At 39.1% G+C, this 25,449-nt stretch overlaps 2 protein-coding genes across 6 annotated transcripts; both read left to right on the top strand.

The window, feature by feature from the left end:
• Positions 1-2,469: 2,469 nt before the first annotated feature.
• Positions 2,470-15,038, top strand: cept1b (choline/ethanolamine phosphotransferase 1b). 5 transcript variants are annotated; one of them, XM_075461753.1, is made up of 10 exons: positions 2,470-2,584; positions 4,874-5,160; positions 6,436-6,610; positions 7,498-7,645; positions 7,745-7,886; positions 9,890-9,974; positions 10,311-10,442; positions 10,740-10,898; positions 11,878-12,003; positions 12,473-15,038. In XM_075461753.1, the coding sequence occupies exons 2-10, from the start codon at positions 4,970-4,972 to the stop codon at positions 12,593-12,595; spliced, it is 1,281 nt and encodes a 426-aa protein (XP_075317868.1). In that variant the 5' UTR covers positions 2,470-2,584; positions 4,874-4,969; the 3' UTR covers positions 12,596-15,038. The 5 variants fall into 5 exon arrangements, with proteins under 5 accessions (XP_075317868.1, XP_075317871.1, XP_075317866.1 ...); XM_075461756.1 differs by having other exon boundaries at positions 2,470-2,589; XM_075461751.1 differs by having other exon boundaries at positions 2,470-2,662.
• Positions 15,039-19,340: 4,302 nt separating this feature from the next.
• Positions 19,341-25,118, top strand: dram2b (DNA-damage regulated autophagy modulator 2b). The gene is made up of 8 exons (XM_075461750.1): positions 19,341-19,544; positions 20,505-20,665; positions 20,880-20,947; positions 21,893-22,035; positions 22,128-22,305; positions 22,421-22,503; positions 22,708-22,800; positions 23,022-25,118. The coding sequence occupies exons 2-8, from the start codon at positions 20,535-20,537 to the stop codon at positions 23,148-23,150; spliced, it is 825 nt and encodes a 274-aa protein (XP_075317865.1). The 5' UTR covers positions 19,341-19,544; positions 20,505-20,534; the 3' UTR covers positions 23,151-25,118.
• Positions 25,119-25,449: the final 331 nt, after the last annotated feature.

The raw sequence follows: 25,449 nt of genomic DNA, 5'->3' as shown, positions 1-25,449 counted from the left end.
GAACACAAATAATATTTCTTATTGTGTCTGATTAATCATCTTCATACATGTATAAAGGGATGTTTTATCAAACTGATATTTATATTAAACTATATGGATGCACTGTTGTGTGCTTGGGCGCCTGCTTGCCGCTAAAACTTGGAATCATATTTGTGTAGCACTCGTAAAATATAGAGATTTACTCAATCACAGAATTTATCAGTGACCAAAGTACAAATAAAGGTTTTGAGACTGGATATAAATCGCTTTATCAATCACCTCTTGACCTCGTTTCAAAGAAGAAAAACTCTCACAAGCTGTTTTATCTCCAGTATAGTTTCTGACTCAGGGGACAGTTAGAAAACCTACATGAAGAGCATGATAATGGTGGAAATGCTGGGGGAGCAAATCCAATTAGGACCTTGTAGGTTAGGACAAGGATTTTTAAAATTGCTCTTGCTTGTTTTGCAAAGACATCAGGATATGGGAAATATGATCAAACCTGGGTAAACCTCTTGTAAAAATCCCTTTTTTAAATTGAAGCCCTCCACTGCTGGATGTACAGTTATCAAGCAGATTTCAGGGGATTCAATGGATTTCAGGATCAGCGATGGACTAAATTGAATCTGCCATGTTAGATAAAGGGAAGAAGGCAGATTAGATGACTATCAAGTTACTTTATAGAGTTGAAGAAACCTCAAAAAAGCTTAAAACATCTTTTGCAGACCAATGGGAAAATTTATTTTCTCCTGTAAAATCTTTATCCAGTTATGGATAAATAATTTATTTGTCAGGAAAATTTTACTTTTATATATTTGATTCATTACTTACCTAATCTGCCACTTTTGGATCTTTTGAAACATTTCAAACAATACTGGGAAAACTTTTTTTTTAAAAGCAACACTAGAAAAGTGTGTGAGCCTTAAAACTATCTGCTTTTGACCTGCTTTGTGGTACAACAACCTTCGTTATACATATTCCCAGGCCTGAAACTGCTCCTGAGCACCCACAGTCCATTTCCATGTGCTGTTGTGGAGAAAAGAGTAGTCGGACTCACCTTTGCAGCCTGTTTTGGGGGAATTTATTAACAGGAAAAACATAGAAACATATTACATGGCAGCATACACAGAATTCCCAACAACAACAGCTTGTGAGATCCTCTTATACCTCCTGATAACATTCTGTTTGTACATGGCCAAAAGCCAATCTCTGTCCGGCACCACTGTGTCTGAGATTGCCACATCTTAATAATATGAGGTGTGAGGAGTGGCAAGGCCCTGCTCCCTCCCACAGTGCATGGCTGTACATGTGCAGGCCTCACAAGGAGATTTGCTTGTATGACAGTGGTGTTACATCAAACAAATTTAGGGAGAGCCAAAGAGAAATTTTTCTAGTGTTCCTTCAAGGCATTTCTGCTGTAGTTTTGTTTTAGGTGCATTGCATTGATTTAGGCAAGTCTTTGGAATATGATTATACTGACACCTTACAGACAGTCTGTCCACTGCTGCCCTGGTAGACTTTTTAAACCCTTCTTAGACTTGTGAGAGGAATTCTTTCCAGCAAATCATTCAGCAAACAATCAAAAATGTTTGGGCTTGTTTACAATTCATTTCAATGAGTAATAAACAAGAGCTTTGGAAGCTATTTGAAATCATTTTATGGAGAGAGTAGAACAGAATGTAAGCCCACTCAACATAATTAACTTTGTCACAACTTACATGTTCAGGACAGTGCAAAATGCTTCACATTTTTCAATGCATATACACACAAAAATGTTGACATTAATGTAAAACAAAAAAATGGAAGAACAATCAGCACAAAGATCATGATCATTCCACAGGTGCACAAACAGATCACGGTATAACCAGTGAAAAACCAATAAAAAATTTAACATTTACAGTCTATTTTTACCCATTTAAGACAAATCTGTCTTTCAAATAGAAATTAGTGCAGTGCAAACCTCAATGAAGCTTTGTTAAATGTTGGCATATATGATGTAGCACTTGAGAAATGAGCAAAGCTGATAAAATGAAAACAAGCCAGATACAATATTTAATTAGGTGCCAGACTATTAATGGCCAAAATATGAAGTTAGAATTTTCTCAGTGTATATTTAAAGTCTATGGTTCCCACTCAGTAGATCATTTAAATGTATAGGATTTATGCAACTTTAATGGTTTTGTAATTGTGATGGAGTATTTAAATGTTGGATTTTCTTTTTTAAAATGCTTTTGACATTGGTTTGAGATCTATTACTGTCCATCCACCCATTTTCTATACCCGTTCTATTCTATTCATGGCCGGGCTGGAAATCAAATGATCATGATTAATATCATTATTACTGATTTTATTGATTTGTCCTTCTGTCCTGACGAGAGCACAATTGTCACGAGAGAGATAAGGTTGCTTCACGCGCTCGTTGCCTTGGAGATCGAATTTAGGGTCAGATTTTCTCAGGGCAAACAACTTCGCGAGATTTCCGTGATGGCTAACGATAGTTAGCTATCTGTGCCAACCACTGTGACACCGGTCGTGGACAGATTCATACAGCTGCAAACGCTGCTCTTGTGTTCCAAGTCACTGACGGGAAATCAAAAAGACCACAGTAAGGTGTTGACTCTCGGACTAAAGCGTCCGTACCACCCGTTTTGACTGCTCGTGTCTCTCGTCCTTTAATTGGCAGGTCAGTCTATGTTACATTCGTTAGCTGTCTTAGGTTTAGCTAGTCAAGCTAGCAGCTAGTCGCAGTCAACACTGAGGATGGGATGTCAGTATCTTACGTTTGCTGCTGGAAATGTATTAACCGTGTACTGTTTTTTTTTGTTGTTGTTGTTGTTTTTTAGCAATGCGCTTATGCAGATAAGATTATAAGACAACTTCAAGGGAGGAGCCTAAAATAACTAAACTGTTAAGTTTTTCGTAGCTACTTGCTGCGCTGACATCACAAGTGTTACGGTTAATCCTAAACGCAAGCGAAACTGATATGGGAAGTTAGCCAATAGCAACAGCAAACCAGCTAAGAGGCTGATTGTTTTCGATCGAAGAAAGTTTGTCAGCAGTTCTTGCATTGCTGACAGTCACATGAAGTAGTTTAGTTGCGTAGATAGGCTCAGTCAAGACAACGTCGTTTGCTACTACAAGTACCAAAACAACATAACACAACAGGCAGGTAATATTACAGTGCAATATAACAGGTTGTAGTACTTTTGTGGAGTCATTTGGCACTTCCGATGCGGATGTGATCAATCACTGACTGTGACATGTGCTTGTTCAGGCTCGTTGGGCTCATTAGGCCAGACGTCCCGAGGACAATTCATCCTTTTACAGTCAAATGACCGATTGTTGTAGTTGAAGTGAACTCTCTAGCTTCAGCGAGTCAACAACATATATCCTGGTTTGTCAGTGAATACGTTTAAAGTGTGGACGGATGAATATTTGGGTATTGTGATTGTTCTGACTCCCATGTGATTGTGTTTTTTTTTCTGTCATGTAATGAAAGCGAGGTCTCAAACTGTATGCACGTAGCCGTTGCCTGTCAGTTATTGGTCAGTTTGTTGAGATGCGTGTAACAGCTGTTTCTTCGCTCTGATCCCTGAAGCAGATACAACCGTAAGTTTTCAATGAATGAGATACTGATAGTTATGAAACAGTAAGCGTAACATTTCTAAAGATAATAAATTAACAAAATGTTCGTTTTAATATTAAAATACTTATTAGTATGACACGTCTAGCCACTTTGTGTTTTGCTAAATCTTAAACAGTTGTTTACATTTATGTGAACATGTCTGACAGCTTACTTAGTAACTTTCTGTATTTTAATGTCTCCTTTAGTTTTACCAATCTGAATGGAATGAAAGTGAGAGATTGAAAAAAAGTTAAATCAGTTCAAGTAGTTTCATATAAGGAAAGTCCCGCTTTTCATTTCATTCTCGTTAGCTATCTGTCAGTGCTTTGTACTGGACACAACTGCCAGGACAGAATAGTGATAGTTATCAAATGGGAGGCTCCAATGGGAAGTATTTTTTTGTCCAAATATGGAAATGTATACAGTGTTAGCATATACATCTGTCAAAAAGTCCCATAGATGGTTGCTCCTTAATGTCTGTCTACATAGCTCTCATCTTATACTGCGGGAAGGATTATAGAAAGTGATCGACAGAGAGGGGAGTGTCCCCCCAAAAGCAAGCAGCACCTTGCCCCTTAGTGATAACATTGTGCTTACCGTAGGTGGAATGCAGACCACAAAGGGCAAACATTGTGATGTGTGATTTAAAAAATCAAGAACAGTAGATAAGAATTACAGACAATGACTTCACTAGGCAATATTAATCAATTTTTGGTTTCAAGCCACCGTAACAGGCTTATTTAACAAATATTTGATAATATGGTACTGAGATAACCTGGCCATGCTTCCCTGACACAGAAGTACTATGCTTATGCAGTGCCAAGTCTTGATTTTGTTTTCCAATTGTCTACCACCAAAAGAGCCCTACCTTATGCACATCCTTCACATTAGTGAGAACAGTTCACAACTGATGGAACTTGAACTCCACTGTCCTGGATGAGAGTCCTTGTGTGTGAACTGTCTTCATCAACATCATCCTCTTCCTTGCAGAGACTTTGTTGACTTTCTTGGTACTACCTTATCTGATGTAGTGTGGAAATACCTCAACATGGCTAAAATCTCTCACAAAAAGCTATGTCTGAAAACGGAGTGAAGACTAAATCCAGTAGCCCAGTTTCTTGTCACATTAGTGCCTGATGCTTAAAAGATTTTTTCCCTATGATGCTGATAAGCGGAAATAAAATGTTGGCATATTTTCACAGGACAAAATTGTGTTGTTGACTATTATTATTATTTTTTTATTTTTATTTTATTGTATTTTTTTCCCAGGAATCATCCAGACTCACTGTGGATCTCTAGCCCTTCAGGCAGGACAGTGGCAGAGGCAGAGCTATCGGGGATAAGGTCAGCAGGCAGCAGGGCTCCATGAGCACAACGGGTCAGCAGCAAGGGGGGGGCCTGCGTTCTCGCCGAGGCCTTGGCCGGGACAAGGACCCTGGGCAAGGCATGGGCATGGAGGCAGCCTGCTGGCTGGCCCCCGGAGTCCTGCGCAGGCTGATTGAGCTTCCCTCTCCCCCACTGTCTAGACACCAGCTCAAGAGACTGGAGGAGCATAGGTAATGTTTTTTTGCTGTTGTTATATTTCATTAATCTTTGGCAATTCCCTGAACTGTGTCCACCTTAAGAAGTGAATTGTGGGATAATAACAATAACAATAATAATAATACATTTACCTGATTGCTGCATGAATTTCCATTTCCTGTTTTGAGGCTGTCTTAGATAATTGGTGAATAGAAAAAATACAAAAGTTTTCTTGGGCATTTTTAACAGTTAGATAACGGTATGAGACTAATAACCTACATTTTCCCTTTAACACATACATAGGCCAGTTATTGTGACAACACCGTATGCTTTTATGTGAAATACATACTAGAAGTGGCTCTGCTGTACATGGTGCAAGATACAAAGATCATTTATTTTTTCATCAATCTTATAAAAATGACTGCTTTCATTCATGTTTGTTATGCTTACTGAGCAATCTTCAAGTTGCTGCCACTTAAATCTTCTAAAATAGTCTGTCACCTTAGAAAATGATTATGAGTTAAGTTATTATTTCAATAGTTTTTTCCAATAACTGAAGACCACTCTGCTTCCTAGTTTGCAGGACACATCCTCTAACCTAGATGCATGCACAGAGTCGTATGTAGAAGCAGGACTGATACAAACAGAGACACGTTTATCATCAAGCTCACATTATTTTGAATGTACATTGAAAGCAAACAGCAACTTCTAAATAAAACATAATTTGATTAGATGATGGAAAAAAAGGAGTGGCTGGCTAAATTTAAATGTGAAGTTGTCTGCTTTGTCATGGAGAACTCTGGTGTGGTGTTTAGTTTATGGTGCAGCAGGTTTGTCGGGTCCTTTTTGGACTGACAGCACCTGGTGTTCTTATCAATGGCTCTGCCTGAGCCAATATTTCCTCCGCTGAGTGACATGTCTGAATTCAGAGGTTTTGAAATGTTAATTGTTGATGCTGGGATGTCTGTCAGCTCACTTGTGATAATTTTCACTCCACAACGTTAACCTGTTGCTGCCTGCCTGAAACTGCTGTGCGGTGAAAACCAAAATGATACATGTTGGTGCACAATGATAAGAGTCACTTTGCTCGGCCTTAATTGTTGTCTGCTCAGTAAATTGGCCAATAACCTTTTTTATTTTAGTCTAGATCAACAAATGTCAGCTATAAATGTCTGTTTCTATCCTATCTGTCTTTTCACCTGGCAGTATTTATAATTACATCATTGTCGTTATTTCTGGCCCTACTTGTCAGGTAAATCTCCAGAGTAAACTTCTTAGGGCCTCACCTGGCTGTTTGTTGGTCTCTGTAGGTACAGCAGTGCTGGACGCTCCCTGCTGGAGCCTCTAATGCAACGTTACTGGGAATGGTTGGTTGGACAGGTCCCTTCCTGGATTGCCCCCAACCTCATCACCATCATCGGCCTAGCCACCAATGTCTTTACCACACTTGTGCTTGTCTACTACTGCCCAACTGCCACTGAACAGGTAAATCATCAGTTTATAAAAAGATTATAGTGGATTAATGTTATTATTAAGCTGGTGTTAGTGACGAATATGGCTTGACTGTAATGGAATTATTTATCAAGACCAAAAGTAAATGTAGAGGAGATCCTGAATAGCAACCCTGAGGCTTCCTAGCAAAGTATTACTTAGGACATAAGAAATAAAGCCTGGCTTTAATAGAGAAGAAATAGGAAGAGACCATATCAGAGAAGAAGAAGAAGAAGCAGCCGGTAACAACAGAATAATCACAAAGTAGCGTCCATCTTCCTTCCTTTTTTTATTTTTATTTTATTTTTATTTTTTTAGATAAAAAAGTAAATATAGTGTACAGCACTTACAAAGTGCACAGAGATGTAAAACTGCCCATTTCACAGATTCCACTGCTCTGATAAATCCATTTAATTCCCGTTACTGTAAACTGAGACAAGGACTAAAGAACAGGAGTCCAGTTAAATGGCCCAGTAAACTTGTACCTGTAGCTCAACTTAACTGTGCATGTAAATGTGCAGGCCACGTCATTCCCAGTGGCAGGTAAACGCCTTGAATGACATCTCCGCCATGTACACACACACACACACGCACACACACACACACACACACACACACACACACACACACACACACACACACACACCTACTTATTCTAAAAGAAAGGATAAATGTGTCCAGACTTTTCACTAGTTCTGTTCGTGCAAACCTCTTACTGAACATTAAATTAGTTAACTGTTATGTTGCCTCTATCTTATATCTGGTTGTCTGGTCTGTTTTTACCAACTCTGCCTGTTTAAAAAAAAAGAAATGAACTTGGTTTACGACAAGCAAGTATGCTGTGATGGCACTGCTCTGAATGAATGTGTCCATTATTCCAGGCTCCTCTCTGGGCGTACTTGTTGTGTGCAGTGGGTCTTTTTATCTACCAGTCATTGGACGCCATTGACGGGAAGCAGGCCAGACGCACCAATAGCAGCTCTCCGCTGGGCGAATTGTTTGACCATGGCTGTGACTCCCTCTCCACAGGTCAGTTTGATTCTTCCACTCCCTGTGACTCCCTTCCACTGTGTCTTTGCAAGTCTTAAACTCTGGTCACGCTCTGTGTTGGCGTGCCTTTCTCTGCAGTGTTTGTGGTGTTGGGAACCAGTATAGCAGTGCAGCTGGGCACCAACCCGGACTGGATGTTCTTCTGCTGCTTCGCTGGGATGTTTATGTTCTACTGCGCCCACTGGCAAACCTACGTGTCAGGAACACTACGCTTCGGCATGTGAGTCCACAAAGTCCTAAAGATTTTCCGCCATTTCAAATCTAAGCTTTTTTAGTACTTTATTTACATAAGTCTTACTGGCTTTAAAACAGCTTTTATCCCTTTGTACTGAACAAAATGTCTTCCTCCAAAAGCCTATTTTTACTTGAAGAAAATACTTTAGTGTTGTCTCAAGACAAAAACCTGCACAATAAGTTTTTAACTAAATCCACAAAAGCACTCCACCAATAGTGAAGTTGTTCATATCCTCTAAATAAGGTTGAACTGCAGCCAAGTGCTAAGAGCTCTGTGCTTCAAAGCTTTGTGCTTGACCATTGCTTTTGTTTTGGTTAACTTTTAATTCTATATTTTAAATAAAAAATAATTTAATTCACCCAATCTGTTAAAGTTCCAGAGTGCAACAGATTGATCTTCCTAGAAGCAGATTTCATTGTTGTTGAATTGCGGGAAAATGAGAATTGGTGTGTTTTCATTGCCTTAGATGAATGCTACAAGTCGCCCTCCTCACTCCCCGATCATGTTGTACTCGAGTGCAGAAGCCTCCAAAGCTTTTCCTGCTCTGAATTAGAGGGTGTGATGGGGGGTGTTCAGTTTGTGCATCTAGAGGCATAAATCGCTGATTGCATTCTACACACAGGACCTTGAAACTAATAATTCAGCCATCAGCATACAACATTAATATCACAGTATAAGCACTCATTCAGCCTTGGGATTAACTCATACTGAGTGCATTGTGGTATTCGTCACACCCTCCCTCATTTCCTTCTGTAAAAGGTGAATACCCCAGAAGTTTGTACAAATGACAGTCACATTTACCTTCAAACTTCTTGGCAAATTCTATGGCAAATTACTACCACCTATAAGTTTGGCAGAGCGGACAAGCAGCATGAAAATATGGATTGGTGAAAGAAACACCTTCAGCTCACAGAGAAACATGTCAGGTGAACGTTATCAGGTTTTTATTTTTCAGTTGCCTGACAAGAAGAGGTTGAAAAGTGGATAAACCTTTCTGTCCTGTAATATTAGTTCATTCATCAGATAACAGCAGTGACATGAGCAGCTGAGGTGGAGTAAATGTGGATGTGTTCTGTGTGTAGATTTGACATAACAGAGGTGCAGATCTGTCTAGCAGGATTACAGATGCTCACAGCCGCTGTTGGTCCCTGCCTGTGGAACGTGATGGTAAACCTCTTGGCTGCTGTCTGCATGGCTCACTGCTGTCTGCCTCCACAATGGCCGCCGACCTGCATGGAGTCACATGGAGAAAATAAATTCACAATGTGCTGCGCATAAAGATGCAGTCAGTGAAACAGGGCTTCTTGGTAATATTGCCTCAAGGGAACGCAATTTCTATCCTTTTATTTTTTTCCTTTTCAACCATAAAGTGGGGTTTATACCTACTTCGAGGCTATTGAATTATTATTTAATCGTATATTTTATTACCTTATGTCAGATGACAAGAGATGAATAAAAAACATCATCCGTATAGTTGGAAACACTTTTTTTCTTCTTAAGTTTAATTTTCATGCAAAGCCAAACACAAGCATTTAAGCTTGAAGACTTTATAGAAACGATAGACACTCATCAAAACAAAAGACAAAAACCTACATAATGACAAGAGGAAATATTTCTGAAAAGTTCTTAATAAAACTGTACTATAAAGAGATTTAAACAAACGTAAAACCATACTTGTATACACATAAATGTCTGCCGTGACATTGTTTGATATACTGACGATCATAATTGAAGTGCATATCCAGACAGGTTATGTCAGGTTAAAAGGCGACCCACTTAGCTTGAAACCCAGTGGAGACGTAGAAAATTTTGGCAGAGCAACTTACTACTGATTGCATCTTTAACAACCTTCAAAGTGGCTATGCATAGTACAAAATAAGCAGCTCCATGTCCAGCAGTGTGTTGTGGAGGAAGACCGTGGGATGATGATGTGCTACTAGACCATACTAACCCTCACTGTAAACTCTCTGCTTTCTCCTCCCACTCAGCATTGATGTGACTGAGGTGCAAATCTTCATTATAGTCATGTATTTGCTGGCCGCCGTGGGAGGATCAGCTTTTTGGCAGTCACTGGTAATTCTGATCGGTTCTAATTCCTCCAGATTGAGATAGTAAGAATGATGTCATAATTATAAAATGATGATCTTAAGTGAAGTGTAATGCTCCTCTCACTTCTGTGTTTTAATTGTTTAACGGTATAGTAAAACAGCTTAATCAGAAATACAAAATGATATCCGTCTGAGCGCTTTTATCATTCTCTTACATTGCTCATGATGCTTTCATTGTGGATGTAATGCTGAATGTACTCACAAAGTACAGAAGTAGCTGGACTTTATAATCGGATCAGGACTTGTTTCAATGTTTGTTTTACTATCTATAGGTTTACTATGTGAATGTCTCCATTTCCAGGTTCCGATCCTAAATATCCAGATGAAAATGCTTCCTGCCATCTTTACATTTTTAGGAGCCATCTTCTCCTGCACCAATTATTTCAGAGTTATTTTTACAGGAGGTGTGGGCAAAAATGGATCCACAATAGCGGTAAGTGTGGAAACTTAGTGCCTCCTTTCATTTGTTTGTGGTACAAGAACAAATTGCTGTCCTCTTTCCTGAACAAATCACATTTCTGAATGATGATGTTGTTGTGGTGTATGTGCATAAATGAGGTTCATGGGCACAGATCCCATCTCACTCAAGTTTAATGTTTGATCACAATAGAAAATACTGTTGTTACAACACTAGCATGTAGTTTGACCCGCCACAAGCATGACATTTTAGTAGATGACTGATTGTACTCCATGTATTGTCTTTATTGTTCTTTTGTTGTCCATTCCTCAGGGAACCAGTGTCCTCTCACCAGTCCTACATATTGGTTCAGTTATAATTTTGGCGATGATGATATACAAGAAGTCCGCTGTCCAGCTCTTTGAGAAACATCCCTGTCTTTATGTCCTGGCTTTTGGCTTTGTATCCGCCAAAATCACCAATAAATTAGTTGTAAGTTACACATACTTTTATTCTGGGGGAAGTCAGCGGTCCATCTTCATCATTTTATAGTTATGCTCTTTGAATCTGTTTACATCCGTCGCTAAGTTTGCCTCCTGGATGATGTTCAATCAACAAGTAGACGGCTTACACTGAGCTCTGTTACATCAGTTATCTATTTGTACCAGCTGTGTAAGCTGACTTCTGGCAAGCCTTAGCATGTCATACCAGGCTCGCATCCACATTGAAGATTAAACTATGCATGCAGTAAGTGTAAAACTTTGCATGACCTCATTAGTTTTCTGGGTAATTTGTGAGAAACAAACCACATGTCCTGACGTCTCTCTCATGGTGTTTGACTACATTTTACATTTTCAGCCCCTCATATTTGTACACAAGCCACTTTTACCATGTAATGGGACAATTATTTCCCTGTGTAAATGTGCTTTGGGGTGTGAGCTGAAACTGCATTACTTTGCTGTAATGGTAATCTAAATAAAAATGTGTCTGACTGCATCTGTGCAAGGGACATATTACTCTTGTTATTAGGCACACTGATGCTCTTTATCTTTGTTTATTATGTACACAAGGATACTCTTGGAACGTTTGCTTCGCTATGTAAGATGTCTGATTTGCACATCCTGAGAAGTTTCCCATCATAGAACTGACTTTTGTGTCATTCTGTGCCGTAGAATAAAGAAACTTGGACCTCACTGGTTGATTTATTACAAAGAACTCTGACACCTTGGCTTATATAACTGCCCTGATCAAGTCACCCAAGATGTGCATTAAATTACATCGAAGATGAAACATGCTCTATTTTCATTTATAAGTCAGTTTACTAAACCAGACTGGAACAAAGTTAGCACATGCACCACAACTTATGTGTCAAATTAAAACTTCTAAGGACTTTTAGTGGTTTGTACAGATAACTACACACAGCTTTCAAACTGTTGTTTGATGCAGGTTTTGTATCTTTGTCTTTCTACAGGTAGCACATATGACAAAAAGTGAGATGCATCTTCATGATTTAGCCTTCTTGGGACCAGGATTACTGTTCCTCGATCAGTATTTCAATAGTTTTATTGATGAGTACCTGGTACTCTGGATTGCACTGGTAAGTACATGTTTGATGCCGGATGTATGTAAATGCACTTGTGACAGTTTGATACGTCAAAGCATGAAAAGCACAAATGCAACTGATAACAGTGATGATGGCTGTATTGCCTTCAGGCCCAGGGTTTGTATATTTACCTTTAGTTTTCATGTTGTAATGAGTTAAAGTGTGTTTATTTATGTTTGTTTAATCTGTGATGTCAGTATATTTCTCAGTTATGGTTGACTGTGTTGCATCGAAGCTCATTATCACCATGAAAAGGGGGAAAAAAAAACTAAGAACTGACATAATGCATAAAGTTAGAATAAGGTGGAAGTTTTGGCTACTTTTAAACTGATGACCATGTCAGCTTTACTTGTCTCCTTTTCCTAAATTTTGACCTACTTCCTGGCTTTAATGGGCTTCCAGTGTGTAGAATTCCTGTTTTTTAAGGTTGAAAAGAGTGACTCTGTTTCTCTCTTCTCTGCAGATAATTTCCTTGTTTGACTTGGTGCGTTACTGTGTCAGTGTTTGCAACCAGATTGCCTGCCATCTTCACATTTTTGTTTTCAAAATCAAGCCTTGCTCAGTCCTCAGCTCAGCTCCTCACTGAGGACACGCCGACCGTTACTGACTCTCTTTCCCTTCCTGTTAGTCGCACTCATCTTCTCTTCCCTCGATTTTCCACGTAGAGAGGCAGGGGACGGTGTGTTATAAAGTATGTGCTTCTGCCAACTGAATGTGAGGACAAATAATATATAGTAAGATATTGGAATATTACTGTCATTGTTTCTTTTTCACCAGTGCAGAATTAAATTTGTACCAGTTTCATCTTCTTCTGACAAACTCATGGTTACGGGGGACATTTTCAGGAGAGTACAGGTGCTACTCGGTGTGTTCAAACAGACTGTTTAAGTGCAAGAAAATGTATAAGAAATTAAACCAACTCTGCTTTTCATGATTATAATTTTTGTAATATTTGCATAACTTTACCTTTTGCTATTGTAAATACCATTCTGTCACAGTGTCTGTGCTTCTCTTGAGTTTAAAGACTTGCTTTGATACATTTATAAAAACCTTTCTTCATGTATGCGAATTTAAAGCTACTTCATCTTCTGCACATGACGCAAAAATTGTGCTGCTATTTTGAATCGGCAAAATATGGTTTTGGAGGAAACGTAATGGCGACTTTGTTCGATTTTTCATCTTTAAGGTACAGAACTAGAAAATGTTGACCACCAGCATTTTTTTTTAGTTATTTGCACTTGGTGTTTTTTGTGTGCTTTTTAGGTCCATGGGAGGGTTGTATTGTGAATTTGATAGCTTGGTTGATGGTCCACAAGATTAACCTTCCTTTACACTCCTTTGTTTTAATAGTTTCTGAATAGGAAAAGAAGTTGTGCACAAGTGGGAAGGAGCCCGGAGACAAAGTTAGATTTACTTCCTGCAGATCTATCTAGTGTCAGAAGCCCCCTTAACTGGTGTTTGTAGTCATTTTAAACTGTTACAAAGTTACAGGTCACTCCACCAACCACTGAGCTCCATACGACTTATTTGATATTTACTTGAAAGTCCGAACGTAGGTGTAGAAATGATAAGTTTGTCCTCTTGTCTATCCTTTTATGAGATTGGGTGACAATTAAAATGGTATCACTAGACTTGAAAATGAACAGCAGATAGGAACTGTAGTGACTTCAGAGTTGCAGCTGACTAATTGAATTACAACTGTGAAACGTGTTCAGTATTAATGAATCTAAATGACATTGTATTTCCCCCTAAACATTCCTGCTGCATCAGAGCAGGTGCACATGTGAGTGAATGTGCAGGAGATGAGGTCTCATGATACCTTCACGGTTTTAAGACGATAACTGACGAGAATCGGATCAAAGTTAATAAAAATCTGTTTATTTGAAGTGTTTCTGCCACTCGCTGTGCATCCAAATCATCATCTGATACTGTTGCATCACCTCATACTGACTTTGTGTGAAACATTGCTGCTTCTGCCTGCATTCATGCAGAGCACATTTCTGTCCGTAACAGCAGATAATAGCTTCTTGCTTTTGCATATTGTGCCTGTTTAATTTAATTACATCTGCAGATACTGTGCTATGCCTCTAGATTTTGTTAAACATGATCTGCAATGCCAAGTGTTGACTGTAGTGAGTTTCATTCATGTACAAGTATCTCAAAACATTGTCTTTGTCCAAGTTCAGGCTCCGGGTGGTGGTGTTGCAATCCAGATTCCTGAATGAAAAATGACTGTTGGCCACAGACTCATACAAACAAAGCCTTCCATGTACACATGCTGAAGGACCAGTTCGCTCCAATCACAAAAATGTTTGTCCTTTAACGCCTTAAGACGGATGGTTACGGCGTAATATATGGAGTTAAGATAATCATAGGTTTTCTTTAAAAGTTGCGGGGAAAATAACATTACAAGAGATCGGAAAAGTCCATTAAAGAAATGTTTTGGGAATATACTGAGAATAAAGCCATGATAGTGGGAATGGACTAAAACAATGTGATTTGGCACCAGACAAAAACAAGATGGAAGTCTGGTTTTGATGATCTGAAATTCTCATTTTTTAGACAATAATTAATATATTGAAGTAGTTTTGGAAAAAATATGGTTAAACTTATCAATAATTAAATTAAAGATGTTAAGTCTGATATTAAGGGGAAATTTAATCAAATTATCAGAGGTTCATGTTTGATCAGAATAGAAAAAAAACATTTTGAGAGTAAAGTTATTATGAAAGATAAGCTCATATTTTCTAAAATCGTAATGTTAGGAAGGCTTGGTTTAGGTTAATTGTGGGTATATGTAGAAAACACTTATTTGAAATCTAATTTCCCAAAGGACCACAAACTAAATCCTGTTGGTTTAAAGGCAGAAAGTATGATTACGGAAGATGCCTTTTGTGATTTGGGTGAACTGAGCCTTCAGAAATGAGGACAGCTGATAATTCCTAACTTTCCTGAGTTGTTTTAACAGAAAAAAAATTGGTGTTCAATAATATAAATGGTACATTAAACAAAGGTTTTGATTAAACTCACTCAGACGTAGAATGTCACATTCATTTTTTTCTCTCAAAGTCTTTATTTTCTGCTGTTCTGCGGAGTGTTCAGTGTTACTGGAGAAAATGAGGAACGAGTCTGCATGTGTTGGATCCCAGTGTACAGTTTGTCCTTTACCTGGAGCGTTTTTGTATGACCTCAACCTGAAAACACAACCGACCAACTTTTCATGGTAACTTTGAGAGACGTCATCGACAGCTGCAGCTTGTGTGCTCATAGCTCCTGATGTTAGGTCCACCGTCTCATTCTGTCCAGTAAAATCTTGCCTTAAACACGTTTCGTTTCTATTTTGTACAAAATTGAAGCCTTTCTTGCAGAGCTTGTCGTCACTGTGTGAGTGTATCTCTGCTCTCAGAGGCTGGTGTAAAAGTTTTTTCCTCTGTTGGCCAGAATGCCAAGCTCAGGTATTTCATTAGTGTGCACAACCATGTATTCTTAGACGACTAGGGTAAAGAAGGTCACCTGACAATCTCTGCTTCACCTAACAATGCAAATAAATTTCATACTCCCACCTGGAACCAGGTTTCTACTTGTGTTTTACTGGAAACGTGACAAAGTGATGGACTCACCTGCGTGGACTTAACTGCTGAAAACTTCTCTCCTCGACATGTGAAGGAAGTTTGTATTAAATTTCAAAGTAATTCGACTTCTTGCAGAGATTATAGATGATAAAGGAAGGCACCCTCTCTCCTCCCTTTAAGACGTCTACAGGAAGCAGCCATCCTTGGTCTGTCAAATGAGCAGAGAAACTTTGTCTTATTCCGCTTATAAAAAAAAAGTTTACTGTGGCACTAAGCTGATTAACTGAGCAGAAACACAAGCAGCTCTTCCTGTGGTTAAAAACTTAAATAAGTCGGGTCCAATATAACTGAAGGGAGCTGCGGCTGTAAAGTGAGATCTTAAGCACCCGACCAAGATTAAACTCATTGACCAGTCCTGGTAAAGTTAATGTGTTTAATGGCTTTTTAAATGGACATTTCCCAGGTGACCCCAAAGCTTTGCGTTTATTATATATTTCAGTTGATGTGAGCTTCTGGAAATCTGCTCCCATGAAGTAGGGGAGCGTTGTAGGATCCTCCCTCCTGCATCTTTTAAGGGGGCTCAGATGACATTTTGACCTGATGTTTGAGATTGGAGATGTTTGTTGTACATTTGATTTCATACAATTGATATGTGCTTGCTGCAAACAACCCAACAAGGGAAACCTCTGGGGGGGGGGGGGGGGGGGGGGTGTAATAATAGTATATAATCGGAGGATAATGACATTGCTTAGACCTTTCATTCACATAAAATCTGCATGTCATAGCCACAGTAACTCAAATAATTATATGTAAAAAATGCTTGTTTTAGTTTAAGCAATGCTGAGCTATGTTTTAGAGAAATTATCTGTTTCCAGTATTAGAGAAATTGAAACTCTTTGCTAATATTCAGCTAGTTTAGCACATTGTTATAGCTTCTCTCTTCACTCTATACCAGAAAATGAGTCATTTTCCAACATATTTCACCGAGCTGTATTTTTCATCCCATTTTTTCATCAGCTTCATTCACATAGGATCCAACACAGCACACCTGCATGCCGTCTGTGTGAACATACAGCAAATGTTTGATGATCTAAAATACACGGTGTCCATATGCCTGTAGATTAGGGGATTTACATTTATAGTACATTAATGGAGGCTGGAGGCTGGAGCCTATCCCAGCGGCCATCAGGCGAGAGGCGGGGTACAACCTGGACAGCTCGCCAGTCCATCACAGGGCCACACAGAGACGGACACAGTCACTCCTATTCAAATGAATTAATGAAAATATTGAAGCCGGGTATCTTCAGTCTGGTCTACAACATAGCAAAATAGCGTGAAATTTATAAAGCTGAAGCATTCTGAAAGCACCTACTGAACTGCTGGGTTAAACTGCCAGATCATCAGATGAATGGTAAATTGACTAGATTTATAAAGTGCTTTTTGAGTTGTTGACATCTCAAAGCACTTTTACACACAACAAGACACATTCAGCCATCCACACAGCACCTCTACTGTGCAACAGGTTTTGCAATTCTAGTTCTCTATAATGCACACATTCACACACCAGCGCGTGCATTCGGAGGCAACATGGGGTTCAGTTACTTGCCCAAGAACACTTCAACACGTGGACCGGAGGATAAACATGCATCTCAGTCAGGGCCCCCACTCCACCCAAGTGACAAAACAAAGAGAGAGTCTGAGATGTGGCTCTTGGGTTTTTTGCAGTTTCTCTGAGCATTGCAAAGTCTGACCTCTGGGTGAACTTTCTTGAATGTTGGAAAGACTGGCAGTTGTCTTGAAAGTTTCTACTTCTGAATAATATTTCTCAGTGTACAATGATGGACTTCAAAATGTTTGGACTTATCACCCTTCCCAGATTGATGGCCAGCAATTGCTTCTCAGATCATTGCTGATGGCATTCCTTCTTGGCATTATGTTAACACACCCAAATGCTCTAGACCAGCAAACTGACAAAACTTCTGTTTTTATAGAGGTGCTGCTGATGATCAATTAATCAAGTGCAACTGAAAGCAGCACCTAGTTCATCTTAATTACTATGGAAGCAGTAAGGGTGGACTTATAGATAAATAATGACATGGTGCAATATTTGCAAATGTTGTTCATATGAGGTTGTATTTACCTAATTTGACACCTGGGATCTGTACTATGATGTAGGATTAGTGGCTTATCAAAGTACCTTCAGTTTCAGGTCTGGAGTTTCAGTATTTCAAAGCTTACTAACGTTTTACTGGATTGTAATATTATGGCAACTTGTGCTGAAAATCTACATAAAGGCAGCACCTCCATCAATTCTTGTAGGAATTGAAAATATAAAAAAACATTGATGCAGTTGACTTTTAGAGAAACTGATCTGTTATTATTATCATAATTTCTATTGTCTTAAATTCTTTAAATAACTTCTGAACTGTAAATAAAAATGTCCTTCTACAACAGCGTATGTGTGTGCTGCAAATCATACTCACTGAACTGCGTCAAGAGATGTCTACTTTCATATTCATTTTCACATTTGTTATCTTTTTTTTCATTACTTAAACCCACTGGACAACTAAAACCTTTTTAATCAAAGTTTTAGATAATTTTTTTTAATAATAAGCCAGTTAGTGGTTTGAATCCCTTCCATGTTTGTTCTGTATTTGGTGCAAATATAATTTGGAACAGCCTATTTAGGACTGATGAATCTTTCTCATGTAGGCTTCCTCAAGAATAGCTTAACCTGTTTTACGTAACCATGCACTTATCCTGAATTAGAAAAAAAACGGGGGTGAGTTGCCAAACTTTGTAACCAACTTCGTAGTACTACTTAGTGAGATCCTCATTATTAGAGTTAACTAAGCCACATCACCTAAAGATATGCAGGATATGTTGAACCTCCATCGCAGTGATGGCCTGTGATGGGGACCATGTGATTTTTTGTGATGTACTGAACACATAATCTCAGAATTAAAAGTTTATATATATATATATATTTAAAAAAATAGGTAATTAACGTGACCGTAAATCCCCACTTTAAAAAAGGCTTTCAAAACTCTTGAGTTATATTACGGAAGCCCAGAGCGGACGTTGTACATATAAACTTTTTTTAAATGTTTTTTTATGTTTTTTTATGGTTTTCTCGAGATAACTTTTTCTCCCCGGTCCGCCCCTGTTTATATGTGTTTATATGTATTTCTGGCAAAGGTGTACCCATTTTGACTTTCATTGAAAACTGAATAAAGTAGCCTGTCAACTTCATCAGTGACCAGCTGAGAGGACCAGGCCGTCTCCATGGTTACCGAATGATGCACGAGAGGTGCCGTTATCGTTTTCTCGAGATAACGAGATAAATAACTCGTTATCTTGAGAAAACGAAATGCTCGTCACACCAGCGGGATTTGCTTTGTGCATTTTCACAAGCAGAATTGTTACACAAACGCTCCACATTCCATGTTTGACTCATAGGCTACTTTATTCAGTTTTCAATGAAAGGGGGGTAAAAATGGGTAAAAACCTTTGCCAGAAATTATAAACACATATAAACTGGGGCAGACTCGGGAGAAAAAGTGGCCTCAAAAACCATCGGTAAATCAACTCGAGATAACGACATAATTATCTCGTTATCTCGAGAAAACCATAAAAAAAAGTTTAAATGTACCACATCCGCTCTGGGCTTCCGTAGTGATCACCGAGTCCTTCAGTAAATGCCATTGTCCCGCCTGCGAGACATAGTCCAGGGCTGCAAAATCCGGGGTCTTATGACATACGCATGCGCACCTTATCTTAGAAGGAAGCGCACGGTCGATACATCAAATATTAAAGTTTTCATTTTGAATAGCCGCGTGGGTCTTTAAAGAAGATTTAAGACAGTTAAAGAAGGTCTGAACGCCTGATTTAGATTTGAAGAAAAGTCTAGCTCTTCTGGCTTTTGGCGCAGATAGATTATGCTCTCTGGAGGACGCGAATAACGTGAGTGTCATTATGATGTCCCTGCCCGTGTTACTGTTCCTGCTGGCTGCTCCGACAGCTAACCTGACGCTAGAATAGATATGTAGGAACAAAGCATGTTTTAAAATTGTGTTGAATAGTGTTGTTAGAATTCTAATTTTATATTCGATGGAAGCGTGAATTATATGGGTCGATCTTTTGGCTGTCGATTACTTCTGGTATTACTACCTCATCTTGTGAGAGGTTTGCAGTTTAATTAAAGAAAAACTGTTAAATTATCAGTTTTTGCAATGTCTTTAGGTCCGTGAGACTTATTTTCCACTGGTCATAGGAGGATTTTTTCTGAACTTTCTCAGTTTCACTTCCTTGGAAAGACCGGGGAAGTGAAACTAAACATATTTTCTTTGTGCCTTTAACTCTCAGAGTTAAAACAGCATTTTCATTTTTCCAAAAAGAAAATCTTATGTTTCTAATTGCCTAAGACTGATGCCAAAGGGCTTTAAGATTCCCTCCGAGGAGCAGCGTTAAATCTGACCATGTAACATATAAGATTATTCTACTGGTGGTTCCAGCACAGTCTATATTTTACACTGTCATGGTCACATGCTTTTCAGTTGATGGGCGTTCCCACATACGATGTCTCTCTAAACTACTGTGAAACCCAATCCAATGATTATTCCCATAATTAATTGTTCAGTTAGATCTCTTTAATGGAGGACAGTACTGAAAAAGTTCCCCATCGCTCCATGAAGGCGTCTTCAGGTGCTTTGTTTTGTATTGCCACCTGTCCCAAACCCTCAGATAAGCAGTGTGATACAAAGCAGAAAGTGTCTGGACGTTCTGATTTATTTACAACTTAAATCTTAATCTTGTTGTTGACTTGACCACAACAATGATTTTAAACTAAAGTGTCCCATTAAACAGGAAATGTCTGTGTATTTTCTCCTCGGTTGATGATGATGATGATGCTGTTTTGAACAGGACGGTGTGAACCTTCAGCTCGAGGAGAGCATGTGGTGGTTCCAGCAGGGTCTCTGCTTCCTGCCTGCCGCGCTGGTCGTCTGGACAGCGGCGTCCTTCATCTTCGCCTACATCACAGCGGTGATGCTGAGACATGTCGACCCTCTGGTGCCTTACATCAGGTCTGAGCCTTGACGCACACAGCTGAGGCCTGAGGGTCCAGTACCTCATGCTACACACCACCTGTAGAATACAGTCTGACTGCACAGCTGCAAAAATGCACTGATGATCTTTCACGGTATTCAGGAAGTTGCATTCAGACTGTGCCTCTTTAGGTTTGAACAGCTGGAGAAAACAAGCGAGAATCCTTCTAACTGACTTTGTTGTGTGTCGCAGCGATACGGGAACAATGGCTCCGGAGAGATGTTTGTTTGGGATCATGTTGGACGTGTCAGCCTTTTTGGGTAAACAAACACACACTCTCAGACTCGTCATTCTTTAAAGTGATGTGTTCACAGCCATCTAATCCCAGACAGAACTGGTGACTGGGGGACAGATGCATAGCCACACAGTCATAACCGACATTTGAGTGTTCACGCTTCACGCACTCATAGTTGAAAGGGAATATGTAACCTTGGTACTACATTCATCTATTGATTCAGTATCATTAAATTCAAACTAATCTAAGCATTTTTGAATAAATCATTTTGAAAAAGTGTTTTGAAAGACTCATGTAAAGGTGTATTTTACCTGCCACAGAGAGATTCCTGGACCCTTTACAGTTTGCCTATAGGACCCAACGTGGGGTAGAGGATGCCACTGCCACTTTACTGCACATGTTGTTTAAAAACCAACAGATTTAGGTATTCATTTGTCCCCAGTGCCATCTCCCTTTTAAATTCACATCCTCGTTGATCACTTGACCTGATCCCTGGTGTTGTCTATGGCATTTTATGGCGTGATGATGTTTCTTATTTTATTTATTTATTTATGATGTTTTTATCTTATTGTATACCATATTTATGGTCCTTTTAACCTTTTACTGACTAATTGCACTTTATGTTTGTCCTGTGTTATCTGTTGTTGTTCTCTGTGCTTATGTTGTTTTGCTGCACATTCAATCGCCCCTTTTGGGGACAATAAAGTGGAAAGTTGAAAACACAACATATTGCTCCTCAGCCCCTTATGGGCAGTGATGCGCTCCCGTTGTTACTATGGTTACCACCTTGTGTCTTGGTCATTTACAAATAACAAGAGTCCAAATCATGAGAAACTGTGTTTGAGCAGCGATGTGAATGTGTTTTCCATTATTTGTCTCATAGTTTGAAATAATACTCATTCAAATAATGTTTCTGTGTGAAATAAATGTTTCTATAACGCATTATCTGATAGAATTGTTTTTTCTGCAGGCATGGCCACGGTGTACGTGCGTTACAAGCAGGTGGAGGCCCTAGCAGGTCACGACGAGCTCAAACTCCAAAGACTGAACCGCTTCGGGCTGCTGCTCGGCTTGATGAGCTCCTTCGGGATGTGCGTGGTGGCGAACTTCCAGGTGAGTGCTGCCGGTCGGGGATCATTCCCGCTCGAGTGTCTGAAATGTGGAACGTGTACGCAGGGAATGTGTGTGTGTGCCTGTCAGAGCAGAAGACCACCCTGTTCTCCATGCACCTGGTGGGGGCGGTGCTGACCTTCGGGGTTGGAGCTCTCTACATCCTGGTTCAGACGCTGATCTCGCTCTACATGCAGCCGCACGTCCACAGCAGGACCGTCTACCTGGTCCGTCTTGGCATCGGACTGTGGACCCTGGGAAGCGTCATTAGCAGTATCCTTAAAGCTGTTGACAGCTGGAGTCCCATCTGTAGAGCAGGGTTAAGATTAATGTGTATGTGTAAATGTTCCTCTAAAGAAATAAGGCATTACCCTTAACAGCCTCCCAGTGTTTGTATCGTCTGTAATCATGTACAGCAGTCTCAAAGGAATTGATGTACCCCGCAAACTCCACTGGACCCCAGGAGAGACGGTCAGTCGCCTGTGTTTGATTTATTAACCAAATTTCTCCGTTAATGTCTGAACACAAACCGCCTTTTCAAGAGTGCGATCTGAGCCAGAAACTGATCTAAAACATCAGTTTGATCAGACACCAGTTATTAAAAGTATCAGACAGAGAAAAACATATTGAACCGTTATTACTGCAGTTTGAATGTTTTCCTTCTTTTCTTTTCAGGGTTACACGGCTCACATTATCAGCACGGTGTCCGAATGGTCTCTGGCCTTCTCCTTCATCAGCTTCTTCCTCACCTACATCAGAGATTTTCAGGTACTTTGTCTCACCTTTTCACAGCTGCAGCAGACATTTCAATTGATTTCAGTTTGATTTAACAGCTCAAAATGATTGGAGCCTTGATTCAGGTGCTTAAAAGTAACGAGAAGTGGGAGTCCTAGATCAATAATGTAAAGCTAGAAGTGAGATGAATTTCTCGATTGGCAAAGTGAACATTTCCTCATCCTTCTTATTTCTTTCTTTCTCTCTCAATGAAGAAAATAAAACTCCGAGCAGAGGTAGATTTGCAGAGCAGCCACCTGTACGACAGCCCACACCGAGGCTACCCGGCACCTCGTCTGAACAATTCCCGTGAAACTTCTCCACTGCTGGCAGGAACCACGTGACACACAGCACAGCTGCCTACAAATACTGCTTTTAGACCAGTTTTTACTCTTTCTAATTTTCACATTTAAAGGCTTTTTTCGCATGATGGGTTTCTGAAAGGTGTGGTCGTTCTTAAAGGGTCAGAGCACCCAAACATATCCTCCTCCTTCTTTGTATGTAGTCAGGTATTCAGATTCGGAAATGAGCTATGTCTGAGATTTCTGAGTGGATTTGAAGTTGCTGCTCACATCATTAAAAAAAAAAAAATCGCTAAAAACCTGAATAAATAACGATGGGAGGAGAGACGCCTTTGTTATTTGGGTGAAGCGTACCTGAGAATCCAAACACGGTGCTTTTGTACTTTTTGCTCAAACTTGTCAAAGTCACTGCACTTTATGTCATATTTTACAGCGTATTAACTGACATACGTCCCATCTCTGAGCACAGTTGATTGATTAGCTGGAGTTTAAAAGAGTCTAGATTCGAGTGTTTTATATGTCATCTGTTGTTTTATCTTGTTGGTTTGCAGGTTTAGAGTCGATCTGACCACACTGTTACATGTGAGGTTATAAGATTAAGATTACTGAAGATTAAGATAATTCCAGGTATAAACCTGTAGGATGTGGCTGGAATAATCACAGACTGGCAGCTCCTAGTTATAACCAGCTCTTATAAATGCAGTCTAATCTTTCATAGCGAGAAAAATAGAAATGTCAGAACATTAGCCAATTATTAATTATTGGGATTATTTCCATATTGTCTCTTAAATTAACGTTATAATTTAACAATTATTTATGTTTAAAACTCTTAGTTATATATATCTATATATTCCCATTTTATGATCTCTACAGATACTCTGTAAAGTTTTCCTCAGGACACGTTCACATTCAGTGTTATCAGATGCCTCCAATCTTCTTAAAAACTGACTTAAAATGTAGAAGCAGAAAATGAACACAAACTAAAACTTGACCACTTATGACAGAAAGCAGGAAATGATTTTCATCTGGTATGTTGTGTTAATTCTTACATGTCAGCGGGTGTTAGTTTTTTCCTAAGCGGAAACACTTCTTGCTTTTGTGGTCGGTCATGTGAGTGAAATCTTCTCTTTGTTTGAGCGGTTTTTCAGTTCGGTTCAGTTTATAGACCCAATTCAGTCCAATTATAATCCAGTTTAATGCAGTTGTATCCATTTTATGCCAGTTGATAAAAGTCTCCGACCTCTTCTCCTTTTTGGACATCAAAAGGAAAAAAAAAAAAAAAACACCTTGAGGAGATGAATACATAATTAAGTGTTGTTTCCCCCAAACTTTCCTCATGTTGGCTCATTAGCACCCCCAACAGTTGATCAGTGTTATAAAGGTGACCTTCATCTGGTCTTTCATTGGAAAATAAGTGTTTTTACAGAAATAAAGTAGTGCTATAAAAGAATATGAATGGATCAAAAGAAAATAAGAACTTTGCTCATCTGTATTCTGAACTCTCAACAGCGAGCGTGAAATAAACAAGGACCTAGAACATAAAAGGTTCATAAAACGTAACGGTTCAAATTCTTAGCGAGAAAAGCTGCCTCTGTGACTGTAAAACAGCAGGTTCAGTATGAGCTGTAAAGGTTTGTTTCCTCATTTTTATCAGAAATGTTCGTGATCGTGAATAAAGTCAAACTAAAATTTGATGTGATGTGATGAACTTTCTTAGTGCGATTATTCCCTTTACTCAGCTTTGACCAAATCCTCTTTGTGAATGTATTTTGACGGGAAAGTTAGGAAATGAGTTTAAATGTGTTTTTAAACATTACTGAAATTATTATTATTATAACTGTAATTCATCTGAGCACTGACATTATATCTACGAATAAATATAAAGGTTTTATAAGATTAAAAAAGCGTATTTAACCCAAAGCTTTTCCTCTGCACTGTAACACTTGCTGGCAGCTTTTGTGTATTACTCATGTTCAGATTAATAAAGATGGACTTTTTGTTTGTACTGTGCTTAAACAGACCTTCACTACTGATGTTTGCTTGATTATTAATCTTGTTTAATGGGCCAAACTTAAAGCAGAAAGAATAATTAATGCCGTTTTACCAGATCAAAATGTTCTTCAGATGTTCGCTGTGAAACCGTCCTCTTGGCAAAGCTCAAACATGTTAAAATATGACTACATAACAACGCCGCTACATGCTATGATCCAATCATTAGTCATAATTCAGAGTAGAACAGTGACTGTGTTGGTTTATCTTCACAAACGCAATCAATTTATAAAAAAAACCCAAAACGCTTTGATCAGTTCAAACTCCAAGCTTTGACAATAATTCCACACAG

The sequence above is a fragment of the Odontesthes bonariensis genome, chromosome 3 (genome assembly GCF_027942865.1).
Source record: "Odontesthes bonariensis isolate fOdoBon6 chromosome 3, fOdoBon6.hap1, whole genome shotgun sequence".
Taxonomy (NCBI): Eukaryota; Metazoa; Chordata; class Actinopteri; order Atheriniformes; family Atherinopsidae; genus Odontesthes; species Odontesthes bonariensis.
This window is presented reverse-complemented; position numbering and strand designations above follow the sequence as displayed.

Coding starts and splice junctions, on each gene's coding strand:
- dram2b (XM_075461750.1), top strand. CDS start 20,535: ATGTGGTGGTTCCAGCAGGGTCTCTGCTTCCTGCCTGCCGCGCTGGTC. Junction 22,036..22,127: donor GCGTGGTGGCGAACTTCCAG/GTGAGTGCTGCC, acceptor CTGTCAGAGCAG/AAGACCACCCTGTTCTCCAT. Junction 22,306..22,420: donor CCTGGGAAGCGTCATTAGCA/GTATCCTTAAAG, acceptor ACAGCCTCCCAG/TGTTTGTATCGTCTGTAATC.
- cept1b (XM_075461753.1), top strand. CDS start 4,970: ATGAGCACAACGGGTCAGCAGCAAGGGGGGGGCCTGCGTTCTCGCCGA. Junction 7,646..7,744: donor CTGTGACTCCCTCTCCACAG/GTCAGTTTGATT, acceptor CTTTCTCTGCAG/TGTTTGTGGTGTTGGGAACC. Junction 10,443..10,739: donor AAAATGGATCCACAATAGCG/GTAAGTGTGGAA, acceptor TCCATTCCTCAG/GGAACCAGTGTCCTCTCACC.